The 21,256-nt window shown below is 41.5% G+C and overlaps 1 protein-coding gene across 1 annotated transcript in view; it reads right to left on the reverse strand.

Annotated features, from left to right (window-relative positions):
• The window catches only part of LOC309555312 (fibrinogen alpha chain-like), a 14,369-nt gene extending 11,115 nt beyond the window's left edge, over nt 1-3,254 (reverse strand). Inside the window, exon 1 of the mRNA XM_082257266.1 lies at nt 3,107-3,254. Coding sequence (XP_082113392.1) covers nt 3,107-3,160 — 54 coding nt within the window. The 5' untranslated portion in view covers nt 3,161-3,254. The remainder of the gene's footprint in view (nt 1-3,106) is intronic.
• Nucleotides 3,255-21,256: the final 18,002 nt, after the last annotated feature.

Genomic DNA, 21,256 nt, shown 5'->3' on the forward strand with positions numbered 1-21,256 from the left:
AAATAGCGGCAGAAAAATTGCGGTAAAATCACAGTAAAATAGTGCAACTTTTAGGTTGCAAAAGTGTGAAAGGGGCCCCTTAGTGTGAAAGGGGCCTTATGCGACCCAAAAGTTGCACGATTTTAGCGCAATAGTTTTTGCCAAGATTTTACATCGATTTTGCCGCGATTTTGACTGGACTTGAATCAATGCCTATGTCTATGGACCTCAAAATGCATTAGGCCCTGTTCACACCTGAGCCTTTATCAGCTCATAAAATGCTCATCTCTGAAGTCTCAAAACGCCCAACAAGCAAAATCCCATTCATTCCAATGGCCCTTGTTCACATATGAGCGTTTTCTCACCTGAAGCAAAACACTTGAAGCGCAAAGAAGTACATGAGCTTCTTTTTTGGCAGATTAACAGGGTTTTTGTCAAATGTCAATGCCTGCCTCCAATCACCTGAAAAACTTGAAAAATGCCCCAAAAAAGCTTGAAAAACGCCCAAGAAAAAGCCTGAAAACGATATGCTCAGGTGTAAATGGAGCCTTAAAAACGACCCAAAGTAGTTCAGGGACTACTTTGAAGCTGTTGCAACTTGAATTTGCAAAGATTTGAATTATATTCATTGGAAATCATGGAGTACGACTTGTCATGCGTCTTTGCAGTCCCAAGTCGCAGGGTAAGTCCCACAAGTGTGAAAGGGGCCTTTCGCTCTCTATTTGCCATGTTTACCATTATCACTAAAAGTGAAAGAAATACACACATTTTGAGTTGTTTCAGAATAGGAATAGAGGGGAAATCCTCCAACAGGGATTTCTGCACTTTGGCTATGGGACAGGAAGTGAAGGAAAATCTCCACAATAGGACACAGATGGCCAAAAAAATTGGCATGGCTTATAACCTTACAAAATTAAAAAAAAAAAAAAAAAAAACAGTTTTCCTTTAGTTCTATTTTAAGTCTTGAATCCAGTAATTATCAAACAAGCTTCCTTACCAATCCACCTAACAAGTATCCTTATGCCCTTTTCTGTAGATAGTTGGCATGTGTATGAACTGACCCTGACTTTTGAGGATGACTGATATTTGCTGATATGAAATTATCGGAATGAATGATAGAGTCATATAGGTGCTGGGTAATTTTTGTGTATTTTTGTTGCCTCACCCACAATATAAGCATTTAATAGATTTGGCAATCTTTATGACCAATCAAATTGGTACACAACATTTCCACCTTTGGCTGGCCTCACACTTTCCAATCTGAATGTACAACCTATTTAGATTTACTAACATATGTATTGGTTGAGACTATCTGACTGAATATAAACTAGATGGATTTTTTAAGAAGGCCCCCACACTACATTAATGGTTCACCTAAAGGAAATTGTAAGGTGTGTATCCAAGTCAGTGACATTCATGCCCATTGAATGTACTATGAAGAGTGGAAAATGTAGGTACTCAACAGGGTGCTCCATTAGTTTCTTCTCTACTCCCCATATGTAGACAGATCTTGCCTGTACACAGTGCCACAGGCATACCCCGGGCCAGAACTGTCATCTATGGACATGCTTACCTACTATGATATACTGAGGTCTGCACAGGAAAGTTTACAACCACTTCAGGTAGTTATTATTATGACAAAATATTTGCCCCCGCTCACACATTTGATGAAGCGTGATACAATACTAAATCTAAGAACCACTCATTTACACACAAAGCTATGAAAGATACCAGATACAATGAAGTTGATTTACTAAAAGCAAACAGGCTGTTCGCTTTGCAAATTAAGGCACATTTTGCAAGGGAGTTTCCCCAGGAGCTTAGTTACTGTGGTAAAATTACACTTTGCAAAGAATACCCAATCATGTGTAGGGAAAATATAAAAAAAATGCATTTTTGCTTGTGCATGATTGCATGATAGAAGTCACCAGAGCTTCACCTTATACACTAAGCTCTAGAGAAAATTCCTTTGCAATGTGCATCTTCCCTTGTAAGGTGAACAGTATGTTTGCCTTTAGTAAATCAACACCAATATGTTTATAGATATTATGCCTAACAGAAAATAAATCAAACATCACCTTAGGGACATTTTTTTCTCCTTTTAATAATGGCCCAAACCCTGCAGTCACTATAGGAATACAATTGCCCATGTATATTTTATCTACATGAGAAGAAAAGGGGCTGCAATTTAAAAATGTTGTTCTGGTGTATATATATTCACATATTGATAAATAGCTAGCTATCTGGACAATAAAATGACCTACAGTGGTAGTAAAGCCTAACACTAACTAATCTTAAAAACATTCCCTCCCCCCCGCCTTCCTTTCCTACATACCCTGTATAAAAAGATCTGTATACTTATGCTGGCCAACAATTATACAATTTTCTGTACAATTTTCCTTAAATTTACCTTCAACTATGTAGTACAAAGACCTGCCTAATTAAATAGAATTGAAAGTATTGTTTAGTTTTGACCTCATATTATATGTTTTTTTGGTAAATCTAACAGAAAATTGTACAAGAAAATGTAACATGTATGGCCAGCCTTACCTTTTTTTAGCCCGGTCTGGTCCAGTCTGAACATGTAAATCCTGCAACTCTGGCCCCCCTGTAAAAGGGAGCCCCTGACAACGGCTGTGAATTCCAGGAGCCGTGACATCACCCATAGGCTTCCATGGCCCAGCCGTTGTTTGCTCCCTCTTTTCCCCTGTAGCAGCCACCTACTGAAACAGGGGAGCCAGAGCTGCAGGATCATGTGACCAGACCGGAACAGATTAAAAACGGCATCCTTATGCCATTTTCTGTCTGTAGTTGGCAAGTACACAGATAATTTTTATACATGGTATGCAGTATAGACAAGACAAATGGAGAGGGAATACTTTAACTAATATATAATGTAAAAATAATATTATTGTAACTACCAATAAAAGTACATACCTATATTAGCTTATGTATCAATATAAGTCTGTAACCTATATTAGCTTATGTATCAATATAAGTCTGTAACCTATATTAGCTTATGTATCAATATAAGTCTGTAAACTAAGTAAAACATAAAGTGCAGAATTTAAAAAAAAATACAGACAGAAAAAGAATTGTAGATTGCAGATAAAGGAATGTTTCATACCCATGCGGTGCTTGCGAGGCAGAGCAACAAGGTCACAAGTGTTGCTCTCAGCATCTTTTTTTCTTTGGCTTTGTGAAGACAATAGTGAGGCTAAAGTTACTAGATGTGCTTTTTAAGCCTGGCTATCAGCATGGGATCAATCATTAGACCGTGTTTTGTTTACAGAGCAAATAAGACCTATGCACCGGCCTGATGTCACTGTCCGGGTCAGTATTGCTCAAGTCATTGAGTACATTCAGCCAAGGTTCTATGAGATAACCTGATGTTCTTGGACCCCATGATGAAAACACTAAGATGTGCTGTGTGGGAGGATAGAGACAAACAAGTGGGAAGACAAGAACATTCATGTCCAGGTTACCTTGTAACGTAACACTTTACGGTAAAATCTTCCTACAGGATACCATGTTCTCAGTATTTCCGATTCATGTCACTTCTGGTAAAGAAACGTAGTCATGTACCTTGTACCAATGATAAAATAAACAACAGATTACAATATTGAGCAATTTATACCATTAAGCCAAAATTAATAGTTGTTAAAAATCATTACAGCTTTAAAAAAAAATACAGGTATAGCAGAAAAATACATAAAATTAAACACAGAATATTATAAAATGATCATAATATGTTTATTGGTATTTACTATTTCCCCAAGATATTTATTGGAATGAAAAGAAAATGCTTTTTTCCTGTGCTTTGGTGGTGGCACTAATACAGCGCAGAAGCTAATAATGTGTAAAAAGCATAAGCCTTCAATGGTGATTATAGAAAAATGACAGTTGGCATTTATCATTGGTTGCTATTTTCAAGCAAGAAACAAAATACTGAATTAAAATAAACAGAGGGGGAGATTTGCTAAAACTGGTGCACACAGAACCTGGTGCAGCTGTGCATAGTATCCAATCAGCTACTCAGTTGTATTGTCAAAGATTATTTGAAAAATAAATAAATTCAAGTATTTAGACCAAAATGTATTCTGCTACATGTCTTTGGTTAAAAAACAAAAAAAAAAAACAAAAAAAAAAAAACAATAAGTGAATATACGAATATAATGTCTACAAACTTTGGTATACTATATATATATTTGAAAATTAATCAATACTGATGTACTGACGGCCTTTCTCATTTTGTGAGGCCCCAAAATGCCAGAGCAGTACAACTGCCCCCCAAATAACCAATTTTTGGAAAGTAGACAGTCTGAGGTATTTAGTGAGAGGCATGGTGACTTTTTTGAAGTTGTATTTTTTTTTGTCAACATTTTTTGGAAAATTAAGAAATTACATTTTTTTCCCCACAATTACATTTTTTAAAGCATTTTAATTTTTTCTTTTACATCCTGTCATCACCATAGTGGCACTGTACTACTCTGGGTGGGGGGGGGGGGGGGGTAGTTCCGGGATTTTTTTTTTACACTGTTATTGCTTCTTTTACTGTGATAATCTCTGTGTAAGCAGTAGATTTAGCTGTCTTTAACCTCCCTGGCGGTATGATTATGTCAGGGATTTTGTACCAAAAGCGGTACAATTTTTTGCATGGAAATTTGGTGTTATGTATTGTAGGCCTACAATTCTTAGTAATTACTTGACCAAACAAGACTCTAGTAGACATCCCAGATGTGATAAAGTTTGAAACACAAAATCATAAATTATAATATAATAAATAACTATAAATAAGTTAAAGTATATATATATATATATATATATATATATATATATGCATATATACATATGTGTATATATATATATGTTTACATATATATACATATATACGTATATATATATATATATATATATATATATGTGTATCTATATATATATATATACACAAATATATATATATATATATATATATATATTTATATAAGAAGTACAGTAAAACTGCAGACAAGGGCACTGGGGGGCAAACTAATGTCAATTTATTTTATTTAGTAATTCAATAGGATTACAATATATCAGTGTTTTTGTGTGTTTTACTTTTTGAATTTGCCGCCGGTTCCAACCCCCAGCGGCGTGACGCTCGCAGCAAAGGAAGCCGGGGCACACAGTATCAGGCGGAAGATCCGGCCGCCATACACTGCCGGAATACATCGCAGGATCCTGGGGACAAGGTAAGTAACCTCTTCCAGGATCCAGCAACTTCTCCCTGGCGGTACCCCGAGTGTGGCTCTGGGTTACCGCTAATGGCACTGAAATTCCACCCCGAGCCACGCTCTGGAATACCGCCAGGGAGGTTAATGAGTTAAGCATTCATAAACAGCTTGCATATGGTTGTTATCTGTGATTAGTTAAGCTAATCACATGGTATGGAAAGCCATTCATGACAGGTTGTTTACATTGTTATCATCTGATAGTAATCACATGATACACATTTAACAGTTACCAGTAACAGTAAGCCTGTGTGTCCGATGGGCACAGTGGCCACAGGAGGAGTGTGCTGTGAGCCCCTAACCCGGAAGAGGCGTATGTATACGTGACTGAGCCTGCCCATGTAAATGTACTGTGGCAGGGCGTCAAGTGGTTAAAATAAATATTCCCCTTGCTTTAAAGAGTTTTACTCTTACTTCCAGTTATATCTCTGAACCTTTACTTCTGGAGTTCAGAAACCCCATACACTCCACCTGGGAGAGGAAACAGGCAGAAGCTACCACGGTTCTTCTGCTTACAGAGGTTCATGCAGTGGAATTAGCCATATAGTATGGGTATGCTTACCCCTATGCTCATAGGGAGATCATGGAGAAGATAGAGGCAAAAAGGGCTTCCTGGTGCGAAGAAGCAGTCTGGGACTTTATGCACATTCCAAAGGCTTTCAGGAATAAATCAAAGCCTCAGCTCTGGGAAGAATTTTGGTCAGTAAAGGAGAACTGAAATCTGGGTACATCTACATCAATCGTGTAGTGGTCAACCGGCCCAGGAAGAAAAGTCTAGTTTGGTCTAGCAACATCTGGGGCCCTGACAGAAAAATGGTCCAGATTCCACATCTGGATTTCTATTGTTGAACCATGTTCAAGTCTTCTGTTTGCTTTGGAAAAAGCTCTGTTCAGTTAAGAGGTTATTATGCCTGAAGTGTCTGAAACGCAGAATTACTTGTTTCAAGTTGCTTGTTATTGTTTCCTGGGGGGGCAATCCCCCCAATATCCCAAATCTCATTTTCCTTCTATCCTTGCAAATCAAAAGGAGGGGTATTTTTGGACTTGTGCTACCAAATTGGAGAAAGGGACTTCCACATGGAGGACTTCTCCTGTTTCATCCAGGGGCTGCTACTTGGAGGGGGTAAACCCTTTGTTATTAAGGACACTTCGTAAAGATACTTTATTAGGACACTTTGTGAAGATCCTTTGGCCAATGGGCCAAGTTCATGCAAGCTGTTGCCATGTAGAGGCAGCTGCTCGTTGTCTTTTTCTATAAAGAAAGTGCCAAAGAGAAAGGTTTCCATGGAAGGTCTCTACAGTTGACACCATGTTGATTGTATTCCTGCCAGCAATGATGGCTGGCCACGAAGAGGAAGATGTGCTGCTCATCAGGGTTTGACCAGACAGGGATCAGAACCCAGGAACCAAAAAAAGGGACTTTTGCATTCAATAGAAAACTGCTAAAGCCCAATGTTGCTTCTCAACATGCATAGCTAGCCAGATTAGGTAGGATGTTTGTTTTTTTTTTGTTTTTTTTCAGGAATGCAACAAGACGACGAGTCAAGATTAGCCCTTAGGGGGCTGGAGACCCGGAAGTTTATTCCTTGAGAACGTTTAGTGATAGATACATGTAAGGTTGGAGGGGCACCTCCATGGAGAGGATTCTCCCACCTTTAGTTGTATAGGATGTTTAAACATGATACACATATACATTCTTCTATCTTTCTTTGCAGGATTGCAAGGAGCTTCTATGCATCGGATGAGACCTCTAAATGTCATATGTGACTGTAATATACTGTGTAGATAGTATAGTTAGTCAGGTTGTTGGTTGTCGCGCCCTGCCAATCATTCTTTGTTTGGCGGGGGGGGGGGGCACAAACAAAGTGCACTTGGCAGAGTTCTGCCCTGGTCTGTAAATACAGTGTACAGTAGATATCATATATTTTTTTACCCTAACTTATTTGTACATACTGGCCACATATCGGGTATTCCCCATGGACCTGTTAATTTGTTAGTTCCCCTTTTCCCTCTTTTCTAGGTTTGTCGGATACTCTGTGTAGATTTTTGGACAAACACTTTTGTAGGGGCGGCTGTCCAAGCCAATGAGGACATAGCTTATTTAGGCGGGAGGTGGAGGTAGCACCTTCCTAGATAGGTGCTAGTGTAGCTGCATATCATTTTTTGTTTCTCTGCTTAACAGGGAGACAGCCAGGTAAATCTAGGAGCTGTCTGCTTAAAAGAGAGCTGTGATTGCTAGATAGAACTTGCCCAGTGTGCTCTGATGCTGCTCATCCTGGCTTTATGATCCAATAGTGATAGAGTGTTTTGGACAGTGGGAGGAAACCATGCAGATAGGAGCAGGGGATATCTGTACAGCCCTGGCCAAAAGGCAGGGGAGGTGCCCTCGTGCATGCTGGATGACTGTATTTATATCTGGGGGCACATGGGTTTTTGGCTGGAGAGCAGGGTCCAGGTGGGGAGGGGGCTAGTGCCTCTCCCCATCAAAGCCTGCCATATGGCCTCAGGTGGTCGACCTGAGGGCCAGAAACAATGGTGCTGAAACCCAGGGGTTCTTTTGAGAGCTGACCGAGGGAGGATGTCCATGGATCTCATCTGGTATCACAGAGAAAGGTGACCTGCGGCCAGGGCATTGTGAGTACAGACTACCCTCAAGGAATCCTAGAGACTGTTGCTGGTAAAATCCTCCTCTTGGTGCTAGAAAGTCAGTGTGCCTGGTGTAAGCTAAAGGGGATACATGATAGTGTCCTGAAGATACAGGGTTCACTGAGTCTGCTGCTAACACAAGCAAAGGACTAATTCTTCCAGTGCAAGAGCTCTATGGTTCAGCAGATGATCTGCTATTCAGTTCCACTAAGTGAAGCCAAGGGAGAGTTGTCCTCACTTGTACAAAGTTAAATTTGGAGTATCCCACTAATCCCTTCTCCTATCCAAATTGTCCAAATAAACTACAAAAAGCAAATCCCCTAGACCAGTGATGGCGAACTTTGGCACCCCAGATGTTTTGGAACTACATTTCCCATGTTGCTCATGCACTCTGCAGTGTAGTTGAGCATCATGGGAAATATAATTGGGGTGCCAAGGTTCACTATTACTGCCCTAGACTGATCATTGGAGACAACGAGTGGAAGAGTGTGTGCATGCACCTGGCAGTGTGTGAAAATGATTATTATTATAAAGGATTTATATAGCGCCAACAGTTTGCGCAACGCTTTACAATATGAGGGAAGACAATACAGTTACAATAGAATTCAACACATGAGGAATTAGAGGACTCTGCTCGTTAGTTAGAGCTTACAATCCAGAAGATGCCTGGTAACTGGCAACAGGATAATAAGAGGGAGACCCAAGATAGATCTATACTCAGCAACCCCTACTGAGGTAGTACTATATGTGTATATATATATATATATATATATATATATATATATATATATATATATATATACGTATATATACAGTATGTCACAAAAGTGAGTACATCCCTCACATTTTTGTAAATAGTTTATTATATCTTTTCATGTGACAACACCGAAGAAATTACACTTTGCTACAATGTAAAGTGGTGAGTGTAGAGCTTGTATAACTGTAAATTTGCTGTCCCCTCAAAATAACTCAACACACAGCTATTAATGTCCAAACCGCAGGCAACAAAAGTGAGCACACCCCTAAGTAATAATGTCCAAATTGGGCCAAAAGTGTCAATGTTTTGTGTGGCCACCATTATTTTCCAGCATTGACTTAACCCTCTTAGGCATGGAGTTTACCAGAACTTCACAGGTTGCCACTGGAGTCCTCTTCCACTCCTCCATGACAAGCTGGTGGATGTTAGAGACCTTGCGCTCCTCCACCTTCCATTTGAGGATGCCCCACAGATGCTCAATAGGGTTTAGGTCCAGAGACATGCTTGGTCACTCCATTGCCTTTACCCTTAGCTTCTTTAGCAAAGCAGTGGTCATCTTGGAGGTGTGTTTGGGGTCTTTATCATGTTGGAATACTGCCCTGCGGCCCAGTCTCTGAAGGGAGGGGATTATGTTCTGCTTCAGTATGTCACAGTACAAGTTGGCATTCATGGTTCCCTCAATGAACTCTAGCTCCCCAGTGCCAGCAACACTCATGCAGCCCCAAACCATGATACTCCCACTACCATGCTTGACTGTATGCAAGACACACTTGTCTTTGTACTCCTCACCTGATTGCCGCCCAACACGCTTGACACCATCTGAACCAAATAAGTTTATCTTGGTCTCATCAGACCGCAGGACATGGTTCCAGTAATCCATGTCCTTAGTCTGCTTGTCCTCAGCAAACTGTTTGCGGGTGTTCTTGTGCATCATCTTTAGAAGAGGCTTCATTCTGGGACGACAGCCATGCAGACCACTTTGATGCAGAGTGCGGTGTATGGTCTGAGCACTGACAGGCTGACCCCCCCACCCTTCAACCTCTGCAGCAATGCTGGTAGCACTCATACGTCTATTTCCCAAAGACAACCTCTGGATATGACGCTGAGAACGTGCACTTTGGTTGACCATGGCGAGGCCTGTTCTGAGTGGAACCTGTCCTGTTAAACCGCTGTATGGTCTTGGACACCATGCTGCAGCTCAGTTTAAGGGCCTTGGCAATCTTCTTATAGCCCATCTTTATGTAGAACAATAATTCTTTTTTCCAGATCCTCAGAGAGTTCTTTGCCAGGAGGTGCCATGTTGAACTTCCAGTGGCTCCAGTATGAGAGAGTGAGAGTGATAACACCAAATTTAACACACCTGCTCCCCATTCACACCTGAGACCTTGTAACACTAACGAGTCACATGACACGGGGAGGGAACATGGCTAATTGGTCTCCAAATGGACATTTTCACTTTGGGGTGTACTTACTTTTGTTGCCTGCGGTTTAGACATTAATTGGTGTGTGTTGGGGACAGCAAATGCACACGGTTATACAAGTTGTATACTCACTAATTTAAATTGTAGCAAAGTGTCATTTCTTCAGTGTTGTCACATGAAAAGATATAATAAAATATTTACAAAAATGTGAGGGGTGTACTCACTTTTGTGAGATACTGTATATATATATATATACGCACACACTCTTTCGTTAGTTGTCTCCAATTATCAGTCTAGGACAGTGATGGTGAACCTTGGCACCCCAGGTGTTTTGGAACTATATTTCCCATGATGCTCAAGTACACTGCAGAGTGCATGAGCAACATGGGAAATGTAGTTCCAAAACATCTGCGGTGCCAAGGTTTGCTATCGCTGGTCTAGGGGATTTGTGTTTGGTAGTTTATTTGGAGAGCTTTGATAGGAGAAGGGATTAGTCGGATACTCCAAATTCAACTTTGTACAAGTGAGGACAACTCTCACTTGGCCTCACTTAGTGGAACTGAATAGCAGATCTTCTGCTGAACCATAGAGCACTTGCATGGGAAGAATAAGTCCTTTGCTTGTGTTAGCAGCCGACTCAGTGAACTCTGTATCTTCAGGACACTATCAACTATCCCCTTTAGCTTATACACACACACACATATAGATACACGCACAAAGACCTTTATTTCCTTCACTGATTTAATAGTAAAGGTACCCACAGTGGCTCAGCCCTTAGCATACAATAATAAATCAGGGGAAACATATATTGGGCTTTGAGCTAGTGCTGCTGCATAAACAATGCCGTTTTAAATACAAAATTGGTAATTGTTTCCAATTTTTAGGGACTCTTTAATGACTGGGATAGTACCACTGGATTGATGTAAGGCCAATGTGGTGCCTATATTTAAAAAGAGATAAAAGTCTTTACCAAGTAGTATCTATAGACCTGTTAGTTTAACTTCCATAGTCGGGAAGATACTGGAGAGTTTATTAAAAGACCACATGAATTCTTGCTGGAAACAAATATTTTAAGCAACAGGCAGCATGGATTCATGAAAGGCAGAAGTTGTCAGACAAACCTGATTTATTTTTATGAGGAGGTAAATAAGACCTTAGACAAAGGAGTGGCTTTGGACATAGTATTTTTGGATTTTGCAAAAGCAAATATGTAAGGTAAAGTCTACACAGGCTTGAAAATGGAAACCTCAGTTTGTAAATAAATAGAAAACTGGCTAAAAGGCAGTATTCAGAGAGTAGTGGTTAATGATTCTTTCTCTGAATGGTCTAAGGCAGAGGTCTCCAAACTATGGCCCTCCAGTTGTTCAGGAACTACAATTCCCATCATGCCTAGTCATGTCTGTAAATGTCAGAGTTTTACAATGCCTCATGGGGCATGTAGTTATGCAACAGCTGGAGGGCATATAGTTTGGAGATCCCTGGTGTAAGATAGGGATGATCGAACTTTTGAAAAGTTTGGTTCGACCAGAACACCCGATATTTCCCGAAAGTTCGGTTCGGATTTCAGAACCCCATTGAAATCAATGGGACCCGAACTTCAGGAATCAAAAAACACAATTTTGAAGCCCTAAAACCTAATAAATGCCCCTAAAAAGTGCCTAGGGTTCTGGGTCATGCTCCAGGGACTATGAATCAGGCAAAAAAAAGTTCTTAAAAATTGTCGTTTTTGATAGAGAGCCAATTATTGAAAAAATTATTGAAAAAAAAAAAAAAGATTTCCTTGGATTTAGTGTCGGGGGGGGGGGGGGGGTCTAAAAAGTGTACCTGTGAAGTTTCAGCTCTGTAGCATGTCCAGAACCAGAAAAAAACAGATTATTTTTCTTAGAATTTCAGTAGCGCAGGGATGGTGTTACCCTCCTTTCATAAAGTGCAAATAAATGCACTACATAAACAAAGACTTTTGAAGGACTCTGTTCTTGCTTAGTTGGATGTTTTGGATTATTTATGCAATTTATGCACTTTATTTATTTGCACTTTATGAAAGAAGGGTAACACCATCCCTGCGCTACTGCACTTTATGAAAGAAGGGTAACACCATCCCTGCGCTACTGAAATTCTAAGAAAGATAATCTGTTATTTTTGTGATGAATTTTATTTTATGTATAGTTGTCACTGAGGCTTTATCAGAGTCAGGTCACCCTAAACTACGGTCACCCTGACATGGCAGAGTGGGGTCACCCTGGCATGGCAGAGTCAGGTTATCCTAAACTACGGTCACCCTGACATGGCAGAGTGGGGTCACCCTGGCATGGCAGAGTCAGGTCACCCTAAACTACGGTCACCCTGACATGGCAGAGTGGGGTCACCCTGGCATGGCAGAGTCAGGTCACCCTAAACTACGGTCACCCTGACATGGCAGAGTGGGGTCACCATGTGCTTCCTGTAAGGGGGTGTGGTATTTTGCACAATAGCTGACTAGCAAGCACGTATACCTGCTGTAGATATATCAGCAGTGCAACGTGCTCACTAGACGGAACCCTGACACTTAAAAGTATCCCTACAAAAACTAGATTATTGAATCTAACTATAGTGGTATATAGTACCCTAACTACACTGCATATCCATTTCCTCACACTAAAAGAACAGCTCCATACAGCAGAAGATAATTGCAAAATGACACTGGAGCTTTACAAGCAGCAGGAGAAACACAAATGCTTCCACTCTCTTCAAAAGCCTCTGTATTACAGTGCTAAAGGTTAGGCGGGGCTATGTTATATACTGGGGGGCGTATTCACTCCTGATTGGCCTCTGGACCCCGTAGTCACTCCAATCATGTTCCTAGCAGACTTCTGCCCCCTCATTGGCTTTTACTGACGTTTCTGGGCCAATCACGGGCTTTTAAAGCCCAGTTCCTGTCCCATTGCATTTTGGGCGGTTCTGGTGACCGAATTCCGAACACCCAATGTTCGGGTTGAACCGATGGTCGACCTGAACCGTTCGATCATCCCTAATTATTAGTGGTGTACCCCAAGGTTCAGAGCTGGGACCCTTAATTTCTAATATATTTATATATTTATACATGATATAGGGTCTGGGATTAAAAGTACAAGTTCAATCTTTGCAGATCAGACCTAACTATGCAGTGGAATAGTATAATTACAGGATGTCTCCTACTTACAAGCCGACCTCAATGCACTGTTTAGTTGGGCAGCTATGTGGCAAATGAGGCTTAATGTTGATAAATGTAAAGTTATGCACTTAGGGGGCTAAGAATATGCATACATCATACATACTAGGGGGAGTACAACTGGGGTAATCAATGGTTGAGGAGGATCTGGGTGTTCTGGTAGATCATAAGCTTAATAATGGCATGCAATGGCATGCAATGGCATGCAATGCCAGGCTGTGGTTTCCAAAGCGAGCAAAATCCTTTCTTGTAATAAGAGAGGCATGAACTGTAGATAGAGAGATATAATTTTGCCCCTGTACAAATCCCATCTGGAACGTGCAGTTACGTTTTTTAGCACTAGTTCACCAAAAGGATATTGGCGTACTGGAGAAACTACAGAAAAGAGCAACAAAATGGGTAAGAGGCACGAAGGAGCTCAGCTATGAGGAAAGATTAGAGGAACTGAATTTATTCTCTCTTGAGAATAGGAGATAAAGGGGGGGTATGATCAACATGTACAAATACATAAGGGGTCCATATAGTGAACATGCAAAATATTTGAATGTTCACTTAAAAAATGTTATATAGTCACTTCATCTTGTTCAAATAAAATACGTTATCAGGCATTTTCTTTTCAAATTATTGAATAATTGAAGTGTATTGTCACACTTTTTACTTTGAGAACATTCACAGGTTCCTTAGTAAATCATTCTCACAGTAGGAATTATTGCATCTGTCCTGTATTTTTGCCAATACTTCAGGCTGATGATGGTGAAATAATGGGGGCACGCTTTAATTCTAATGAAACATGACTTGTATTCCATTGTGCATAAAGCAGGCCATAGTCGGAGCTGTGTTCTTTCCTGCAACCATGTCAGTGTTGGTGGGGAATTGCCTCTCGCGGAGCCATTGTATTCTCCCAGCAGGGAGGCAAGGGAAGCCATCCCCGCTGGGAGAACACACAGTAATTACTGTCAGCCATAATAGCCATTATCAAAAATTTATGAAAAATCTGACAGACTGGTTGTGCCCAAGTTGATCGATAGATACATTTAGCCTGCCCACACATGGTTCGAATCTCATCCAGGCCCTGCTGAACCAGCCGAGATTCAAACCACATATGGCCGTCTTAAGTATTATTCCTACATGTACCTTTACCGAGTGCAGGTTTACTTTGCCCAAAGCTACATTCTCTTTGAAGGAGCAGGAATACATAAGAAGCCCATTATTCCTTAAGGCAGCTAAATATTTCCTGCCCCCCCCCCCCCCTAGTAATTCTGGCCAGCCATTATTGTGATATACAGTGGTGATTGAAAGTTTGGGCACCCCAGGTAAAATCTCCAAAAGGCATCAAATTACACATTAGACATTCTTATAATATGTCAACAAAAGTTAGATTTTATTTCCATCATTGACACTTTCAAAATTACAGAAAACAAAAAAATGGCGTCTGCAAAAGTTTGGGCACCCTGCAGAATTTATAGCATGCACTGCCCCCTTTGCAAGGCTGAGACCTGCCAGTGTCATGGATTGTTCTCAATCATCATCTGGAAAGACCAGGTGATGTCAATCTCAAAGGTTTTAAATGCCCGGACTCATCTGACCTTGCCCCAACAATCAGCACCATGGGATCTTCTAAGTAGTTACCTAGAAGATAGCAAAGCGTTTTCAGATGTCAATATCCTGTTTGGAATGTAATTAAGAAACGGCAGTCATCAGGAACAATGGAAGTTAAAGCAAGATCTGGAAGACGAAGAAAAATATCAGACAGAACAGCTCGCAGGATTGTGAGAAAAACAATTCAAAACCCACGTTTGACTGCACGATCCCTCCAGAAAGATCTGGCAGACACTGGAGTTGTGGTACACTATTCCACTATAAAGAGATACTTGTACAAATATAGTCTTCATGGAAGAGTCATCAGAAGAAAACCTCTTCTACGTCCTCACCACAAAAATCAGCGTTTGAACTCTGCAAATGAACATATAGACAAAATATATAATAAATCACAGTGCAGCGCAGTCATAAGAACCCTCTAAAATTGTAGAAATGACCCTGTTAACTGGGTCAACAATACATATACTAGATATGATATAAGAGACAGTCCATAGCTTGACGTGAGAAGAGAGAAGAGAAAACCGAGCGCCAATCTAAGTGTAGCAATAAGGTTCTTTAATGGCAAATAAAAGAATGTTACTCACAAAGGTACGATAAAAACAGGCATCACAAGGTAATGGAGAGTCTAGGCGATGGTCATCCAGGGGGTCCTTCCAGAATCCTAGCGGAGCTGGCGCTGTGGAAGATGAGCTGCGATCTCCTGTGGAATGGCAGGGGACGTGCTGATCACTCTGCGTTGGCTGGGTAGCGTGGGTCCGCAGGTAGAAGGGCCATGACGTCACTTCCTGGAGACAAAGTGTAGAACAAACGGCGATGCGTTGCAGAGCATGCGCTCCTTCTTCAGGCCGTGCAGGGGCCATTTTGGATGAGGGCTTATATGCCAGCAGTTCAGGGAACATATTACGGTAGCTCAGCAGGGACAAAACAATACAAAGCAAAGTAGCACAATGTTATGTGGAGGGCGGGGAACGGATGTAAGGGCTAGAGATGGACTGATCTATGATATGAAGAGGGCATATGGAGGGGAAAGGAGAACAAGAGCGATGTTTTAAGAAATATATATTAAATAAGATTATCTTAAAAGCCAATTTCAAATAAAATTATCTTAAAAGCCAATTTCACATGAAATAGATAGTAGGTTATAATAAATAAGACAAACACAATTAAAATACATGGTGGATGTATATTATATAGTGGGGAAAGCCAAACGACTATGGGGACATATTTTAACCTATATGGTGGGTACTTACTTTTGAAGTTACATATTGATAAGGAAGTAATTATCGAGGAGGATGAGAGGAACCGCTGGAAGATAAGGTGATGGACCTGGGCAAAGAATGATCAAGTTAATAAATAGAATAAAGATTTTAAATATAAACACAGTTCAGGAGATGGAAGATGGGCTACAGCAGCACATTGATCTCAATTTCCTCGTTCAGGCCCCCAGGGGAGAGCGTTTCAAGGGAATAAATCCAGAAGGTCTCTCTCTGGCAAAGCCGCTTGAAACGCTCCATCCTGGGCAATGTGTCCGGACTGGACTCAATTACCCATACCTTGAGCCCGAAAGAGGATTTGTTGTGGGATTCTGCAAAGTGTCTGGGGACACTGTGCTTGTCTTTTCCTTTCTCGACAAGGCGACGGTGTTCGCCAAAGCGCTTCCTGAGTGACCTGATGGTTCGTCCCACATAAAATAGTCCACAAGGGCAAGTTAGACAATAAATTACGTACTCGGATGAGCAATTGTGAAATTGTTTGATTGGGTATGTTTTACCTTTGACGGTAAATTCTGTTTGACCATGTTGGATGTGGGAACAAGTAAAGCACAAAGTTTTGCGACATTGAAACATCCCTATGAGGGGATGAGGCATAGGGTATTGGTAGGGTGGGTGGGAACAGACTTAAGTTTGCTAGGGGCAATCAAATTTTTAATATTAGAAGATTTTCTGTAGGAGACCTTAGGTATGGGAGGAATGGTGGATTTTAAATGTGGATCTTCTAATAGAATGGACCAATGTTTTTGGAAGATCTTTTGCATTTTCCTGTATTTGGTGTGGAATTGTGTAGTGAACCGTAGGGGTTGGGGCGGTGGACTGTGTGAATGGGATGAGGTTTGGGAGACATTGGAATTATACTGTTGAAGGTAATGTGAGTGGGCTTGTTGAACTAGGGGTGAGGGGTAGCCTTTGTCTAAGAATTTCTGGGCCAAGAGGACACTTTGCTCACAATAGTCTTGCTGTTTAGTACAGTTGCGCTTCAGGCGACAAAACTGGCTTTTAGGAATATTGGATATCCACCTGGGGTGATGGCTCTGATAGTGTAGGAAGGAGTTCCCAGCGGTGGGTTTGGTGTAGTTCTTGGCTAGAATATGGCCTTCTTGATGGTATAGTGTGAGGTCCAGAAATGCCAATTCGGCCGAATCGCACACTGAGGTAAATGATAAGTTGAAGGGGTTTTGATTGCAATATTGCACGAACTGAGTGAAAGTGGATTGAGGACCATCCCAGATGACAATGATGTCGTCTATATAACGAGCATAAAATATGATGTGGGGGATGAACGGGTTGTTGTGCCAAATGTGATTGGCTTCCCAAAAACCCATGGTGAAGTTGGCATAGCTGGGGGCAAAATTTGCCCCCATAGCTGTGCCAGTGATTTGGAGATAGAAGTCTCCATTGAATTCAAAATAATTTCGAGTAAGGCAAAATCTGGTGGCATCTAGGATGAATTGAGCTTGTTTGGGGTTGATAGTTGGATCCGCAGATAGAAAATGTGTGACAGCCCTGAGTCCGACCTGATGGGGAATGGAGGTGTAAAGGGAATTGACATTGAGGGAGGCCCACATGTAGGTGGGCTCCCAGGAATAATGACTGAGGAGGTCAAGCAAATAGACACCATCTCTGATATATGAGGGGAGATTTTGTGCTAAAGGTTGCAGAAATTGATCAATGTATTGGGAAAATGGGCTAGTGCTACTGTCCATGGCGGCTACGATGGGGCGACCTGGGGGATTGTTACTGTCTTTGTGAATTTTGGGTATATGGTAAAAGTATGGGGTGGAGAAGAAGTCCCTGTTAAAAAATGAAAATTCATGTTTGTTAATTATACCTTGTTCTTTGGCTTCTTTGGCAAGGGATTGTGCCTCAGCTTGAAACTAACGAATCCCCGCTGATGAAGTCCCGCCCACCCGGACGTAACATGTACGGGGGATTGGTCAATTGATCCACGGCCGCTCGAACCAGGAAGGAACAGGAAACAACACAGCACAGCACGCTGCATGCTCTGCATATTCTGACAAGCTTTTACTCCATGGATAACTTGTAAGTGTGATTCTTATGTTTGGGGCTAATAAATTTGGCAAATAAACAGAGAGTGCTATATCCTTTTGGTTTTATTTACATATTCCGGAGGATATATCCTGGAGTGATGTCTTAATATCTACTTACCTTACGGTGAAGATTGCTTGGTTAAGATCTGATGATTATGGGCTTGGAGCTGTGTTCCTGTAAGATTCTGGTACCTTTGGTACCCTTATTGCCCATTTTCCTTTTCATATTGCGTCCCACCTTTTTAGTTAGATGGAACGCATATACCTTTAAGCCGTTTGACATCATCACTGAGCGCCGCTCTGAGCGGCTATTTCAATCGCCGGCTTTCTCTCTCAGGTTGTTCGTTCAAACCGCATGCTTACAAGCCTTGTCTTATGCTGCCGGAGCCTCCAGCTATTCTCTTTACCTGGAACAGACCGGAACCTCGATACTGATCCCGTATCTCGCTACCGGATCACTCCCTCACTACCGAACCCCTCTACTTACTAACCTTACTAGTGATAAGTACCCCACAGGGGATTCCTCCATAACAACCTTACACTATCTACTTCTGCACATTAAGGACTGTTACTATCTATGCATTACTAATTCTATCATCTGCACTGTTACATAGATTGCTAGCTCTTGAGTCTACTACCATCTATCCTTGCACTGGGTTAGTCTCTCCTGTATTTTATCTGCTGTCCTTACCACCTATTACCATACATGATTACTAATCTATCTGCATCCTACCTATTACCGTCTATTACTCTCTTGAACATTACTATCAAGTGCTTATCATTGCTATCACTGCTCACCCCTGTCCCTTCAGCACATCACCTCTATACTGTCATATACATCCTATCACTCCAGGAACATCTTATTGAGTGTGTGTATATCTGTATGCTGAAGCAGGCGGGTCCACAGTGATGAGTCTGGAGAGTTGGATCTGGTAATTCAACACATCTCTACATGACTACTGAGTGGAGATTCTGCAGCTGCAAATCCAGCTTACTATAAAAACGCAGGAGCGTTACAGTTCCCTGATTCACTTGAGAGTTTATGCGATTTGACCCTGCAGTGTTGTTTGAATAAGGTGAGAGGCAGATATTGCTTGGTGGTGGGAAGCTGTTGAGCACGGAAGTCACATTGATTGTTGTCATTCACCAGACCACGTGTGGACTTTTTCTTCCTTACATCACTTCAAGCTATGGACTGTCTCTTATATCATATCTAGTATATGTATTGTTGACCCAGTTAACAGAGTAATTTCTAAAATTTTAGAGGGTTCTTATGACTGCGCTGCACTGTGATTTATTATGTACATTTGAAAGAGTTTAGATTGCCTTTGAGTGTTAGCTGCTGGTCCATACATTGCACAATTCAGCGCTGAATCTTTTATTAATTTTTTTAGAACATATAGACAAGCCTGATGCATTTTGGAAACAAGTTCTGTGGACCGATGAGGTTACAATTGAACTGCAGGGTACCCAAACTTTTGCAGACGCCATTTTTTTGTTTTCTGTTATTGTGAAAGTGTAAATGATGGAAATAAAATCTAACTTTTGTTGACATATTATAAGAATGTCTAATCTGTAATTTGATGCCTTTTGGAGATTTTTCCATCAGATCTTTCGTTGGCTTCTTTATGCACATTAATGCAAAGTTTTACCTGGGGTGCCCAAACTTTCGATCACCACTGTACATACCTCTGCTAGTCAGGATAGCCTCCATGCAACTTATGGTTTAGTTTTACATCTTCTTACGTCAGTTCCCTGCTCATTGGACAGAGGTGACCCTGTGGGTTCATTCATCAGCAAATTAGAGGCACAGAGGTGACACTAGGAAGCAGCTTCCTTGAACCAAGATGTAAGTGTGTCACCTGTGTGCAAGAGTTAAAAAGGTAAACAGCCATAAGGAGGCTTCTGAAGAACCAAAAGAACCAGGTTCATGTCCCACAGTGGCAATGGAGAATGCACAGGAGGTGTTACATGATGCACCCCTTGGATAAAGGCATGAATCAAAGAGTGCAAGGCCAGCAGACTGCCAGGGCTGAAACTTGACCCTTATCAGTACTCAAAGCAAGCCTGTGCTCAACACACCACCCCTTCCAAGTGTGATGATAGATCTTCCGCCACTGTGGCATTGTCCGACTTAATCTTGACCAGGCACCCATGAAGAAGGTCCATTCACTGCTCCAGACACAGTCATTGCAGTCACAAACATTGCCTGCAGCTCTAGAACAGTGATCAGTAGAGGAACCCCCTCTGATGTTCAGCAGCACTGAGCTGACTTTGGCCCTCAGACTCTTTCTCAGCTGGACAGGCTGGCGTCCATAAACACCACCAACTGGAGCAGCAGAAAAAAAGGGCCTTTCTGGCCTGAAGCGAGGAAGACCAGAGCCACCAAACCAGGGAAGCCCTGATCCCTGGGCAAGCCGAATCTGATTGTCCAAGGACAGTGGAGGTTCGTCCCATTAGCAGAGGATTTCTTTCTGCAGAGAGGCCCAGAACTTGCACGCAAAGTCGCAGGAAAGCCCGCCTGCGAGACAGTAGCAGCCGAATAGCCTAGCTTCTGGAGCTCTTCCAACAGAAGGAACAAGCCGAGGATCATACCCAGATATTCCAGCCACCTGATCAGGGTCAAAGCAGACTTCTTGAAGTTCAGGACCGATCCAAAGTCCTGCAGCGCGCGAATAGTGATCAGTGAAAATAATAAGATGTCAGTGCTAAAAAATTCAAAGAAAAGCAGCATGCCATTAGTGCAAGTATACCAACACCAAAATAAATAACATAAAAATATATTGCAGCGCTTAAAAATATATATAAAATATCTGTGAGAACAATATCTGTGAGAACAAGAGATTTGATATTTTGTTCTCATGGATATTTTATATACCGTATATACTTGAGTATAAGCCAAGTTTTTCAGCACATTTTTTTGTGCTGAAAACGTCCCCCTCGACTTATACTCGAGTCAAGGAAAAAAAAGTCCGCTCCGACGGGCTTAAGCTTTAAAAATGGCGCCGCCCGTCACATACATGTCACCGCGCACGCGCCGCCACCGCTCGGGAGAGGCCGGGAATAGCCGAA

Source organism: Pelophylax lessonae (genome assembly GCF_965119305.1).
Source record: "Pelophylax lessonae genome assembly, chromosome: 1".
NCBI lineage: Eukaryota > Metazoa > Chordata > Amphibia > Anura > Ranidae > Pelophylax > Pelophylax lessonae.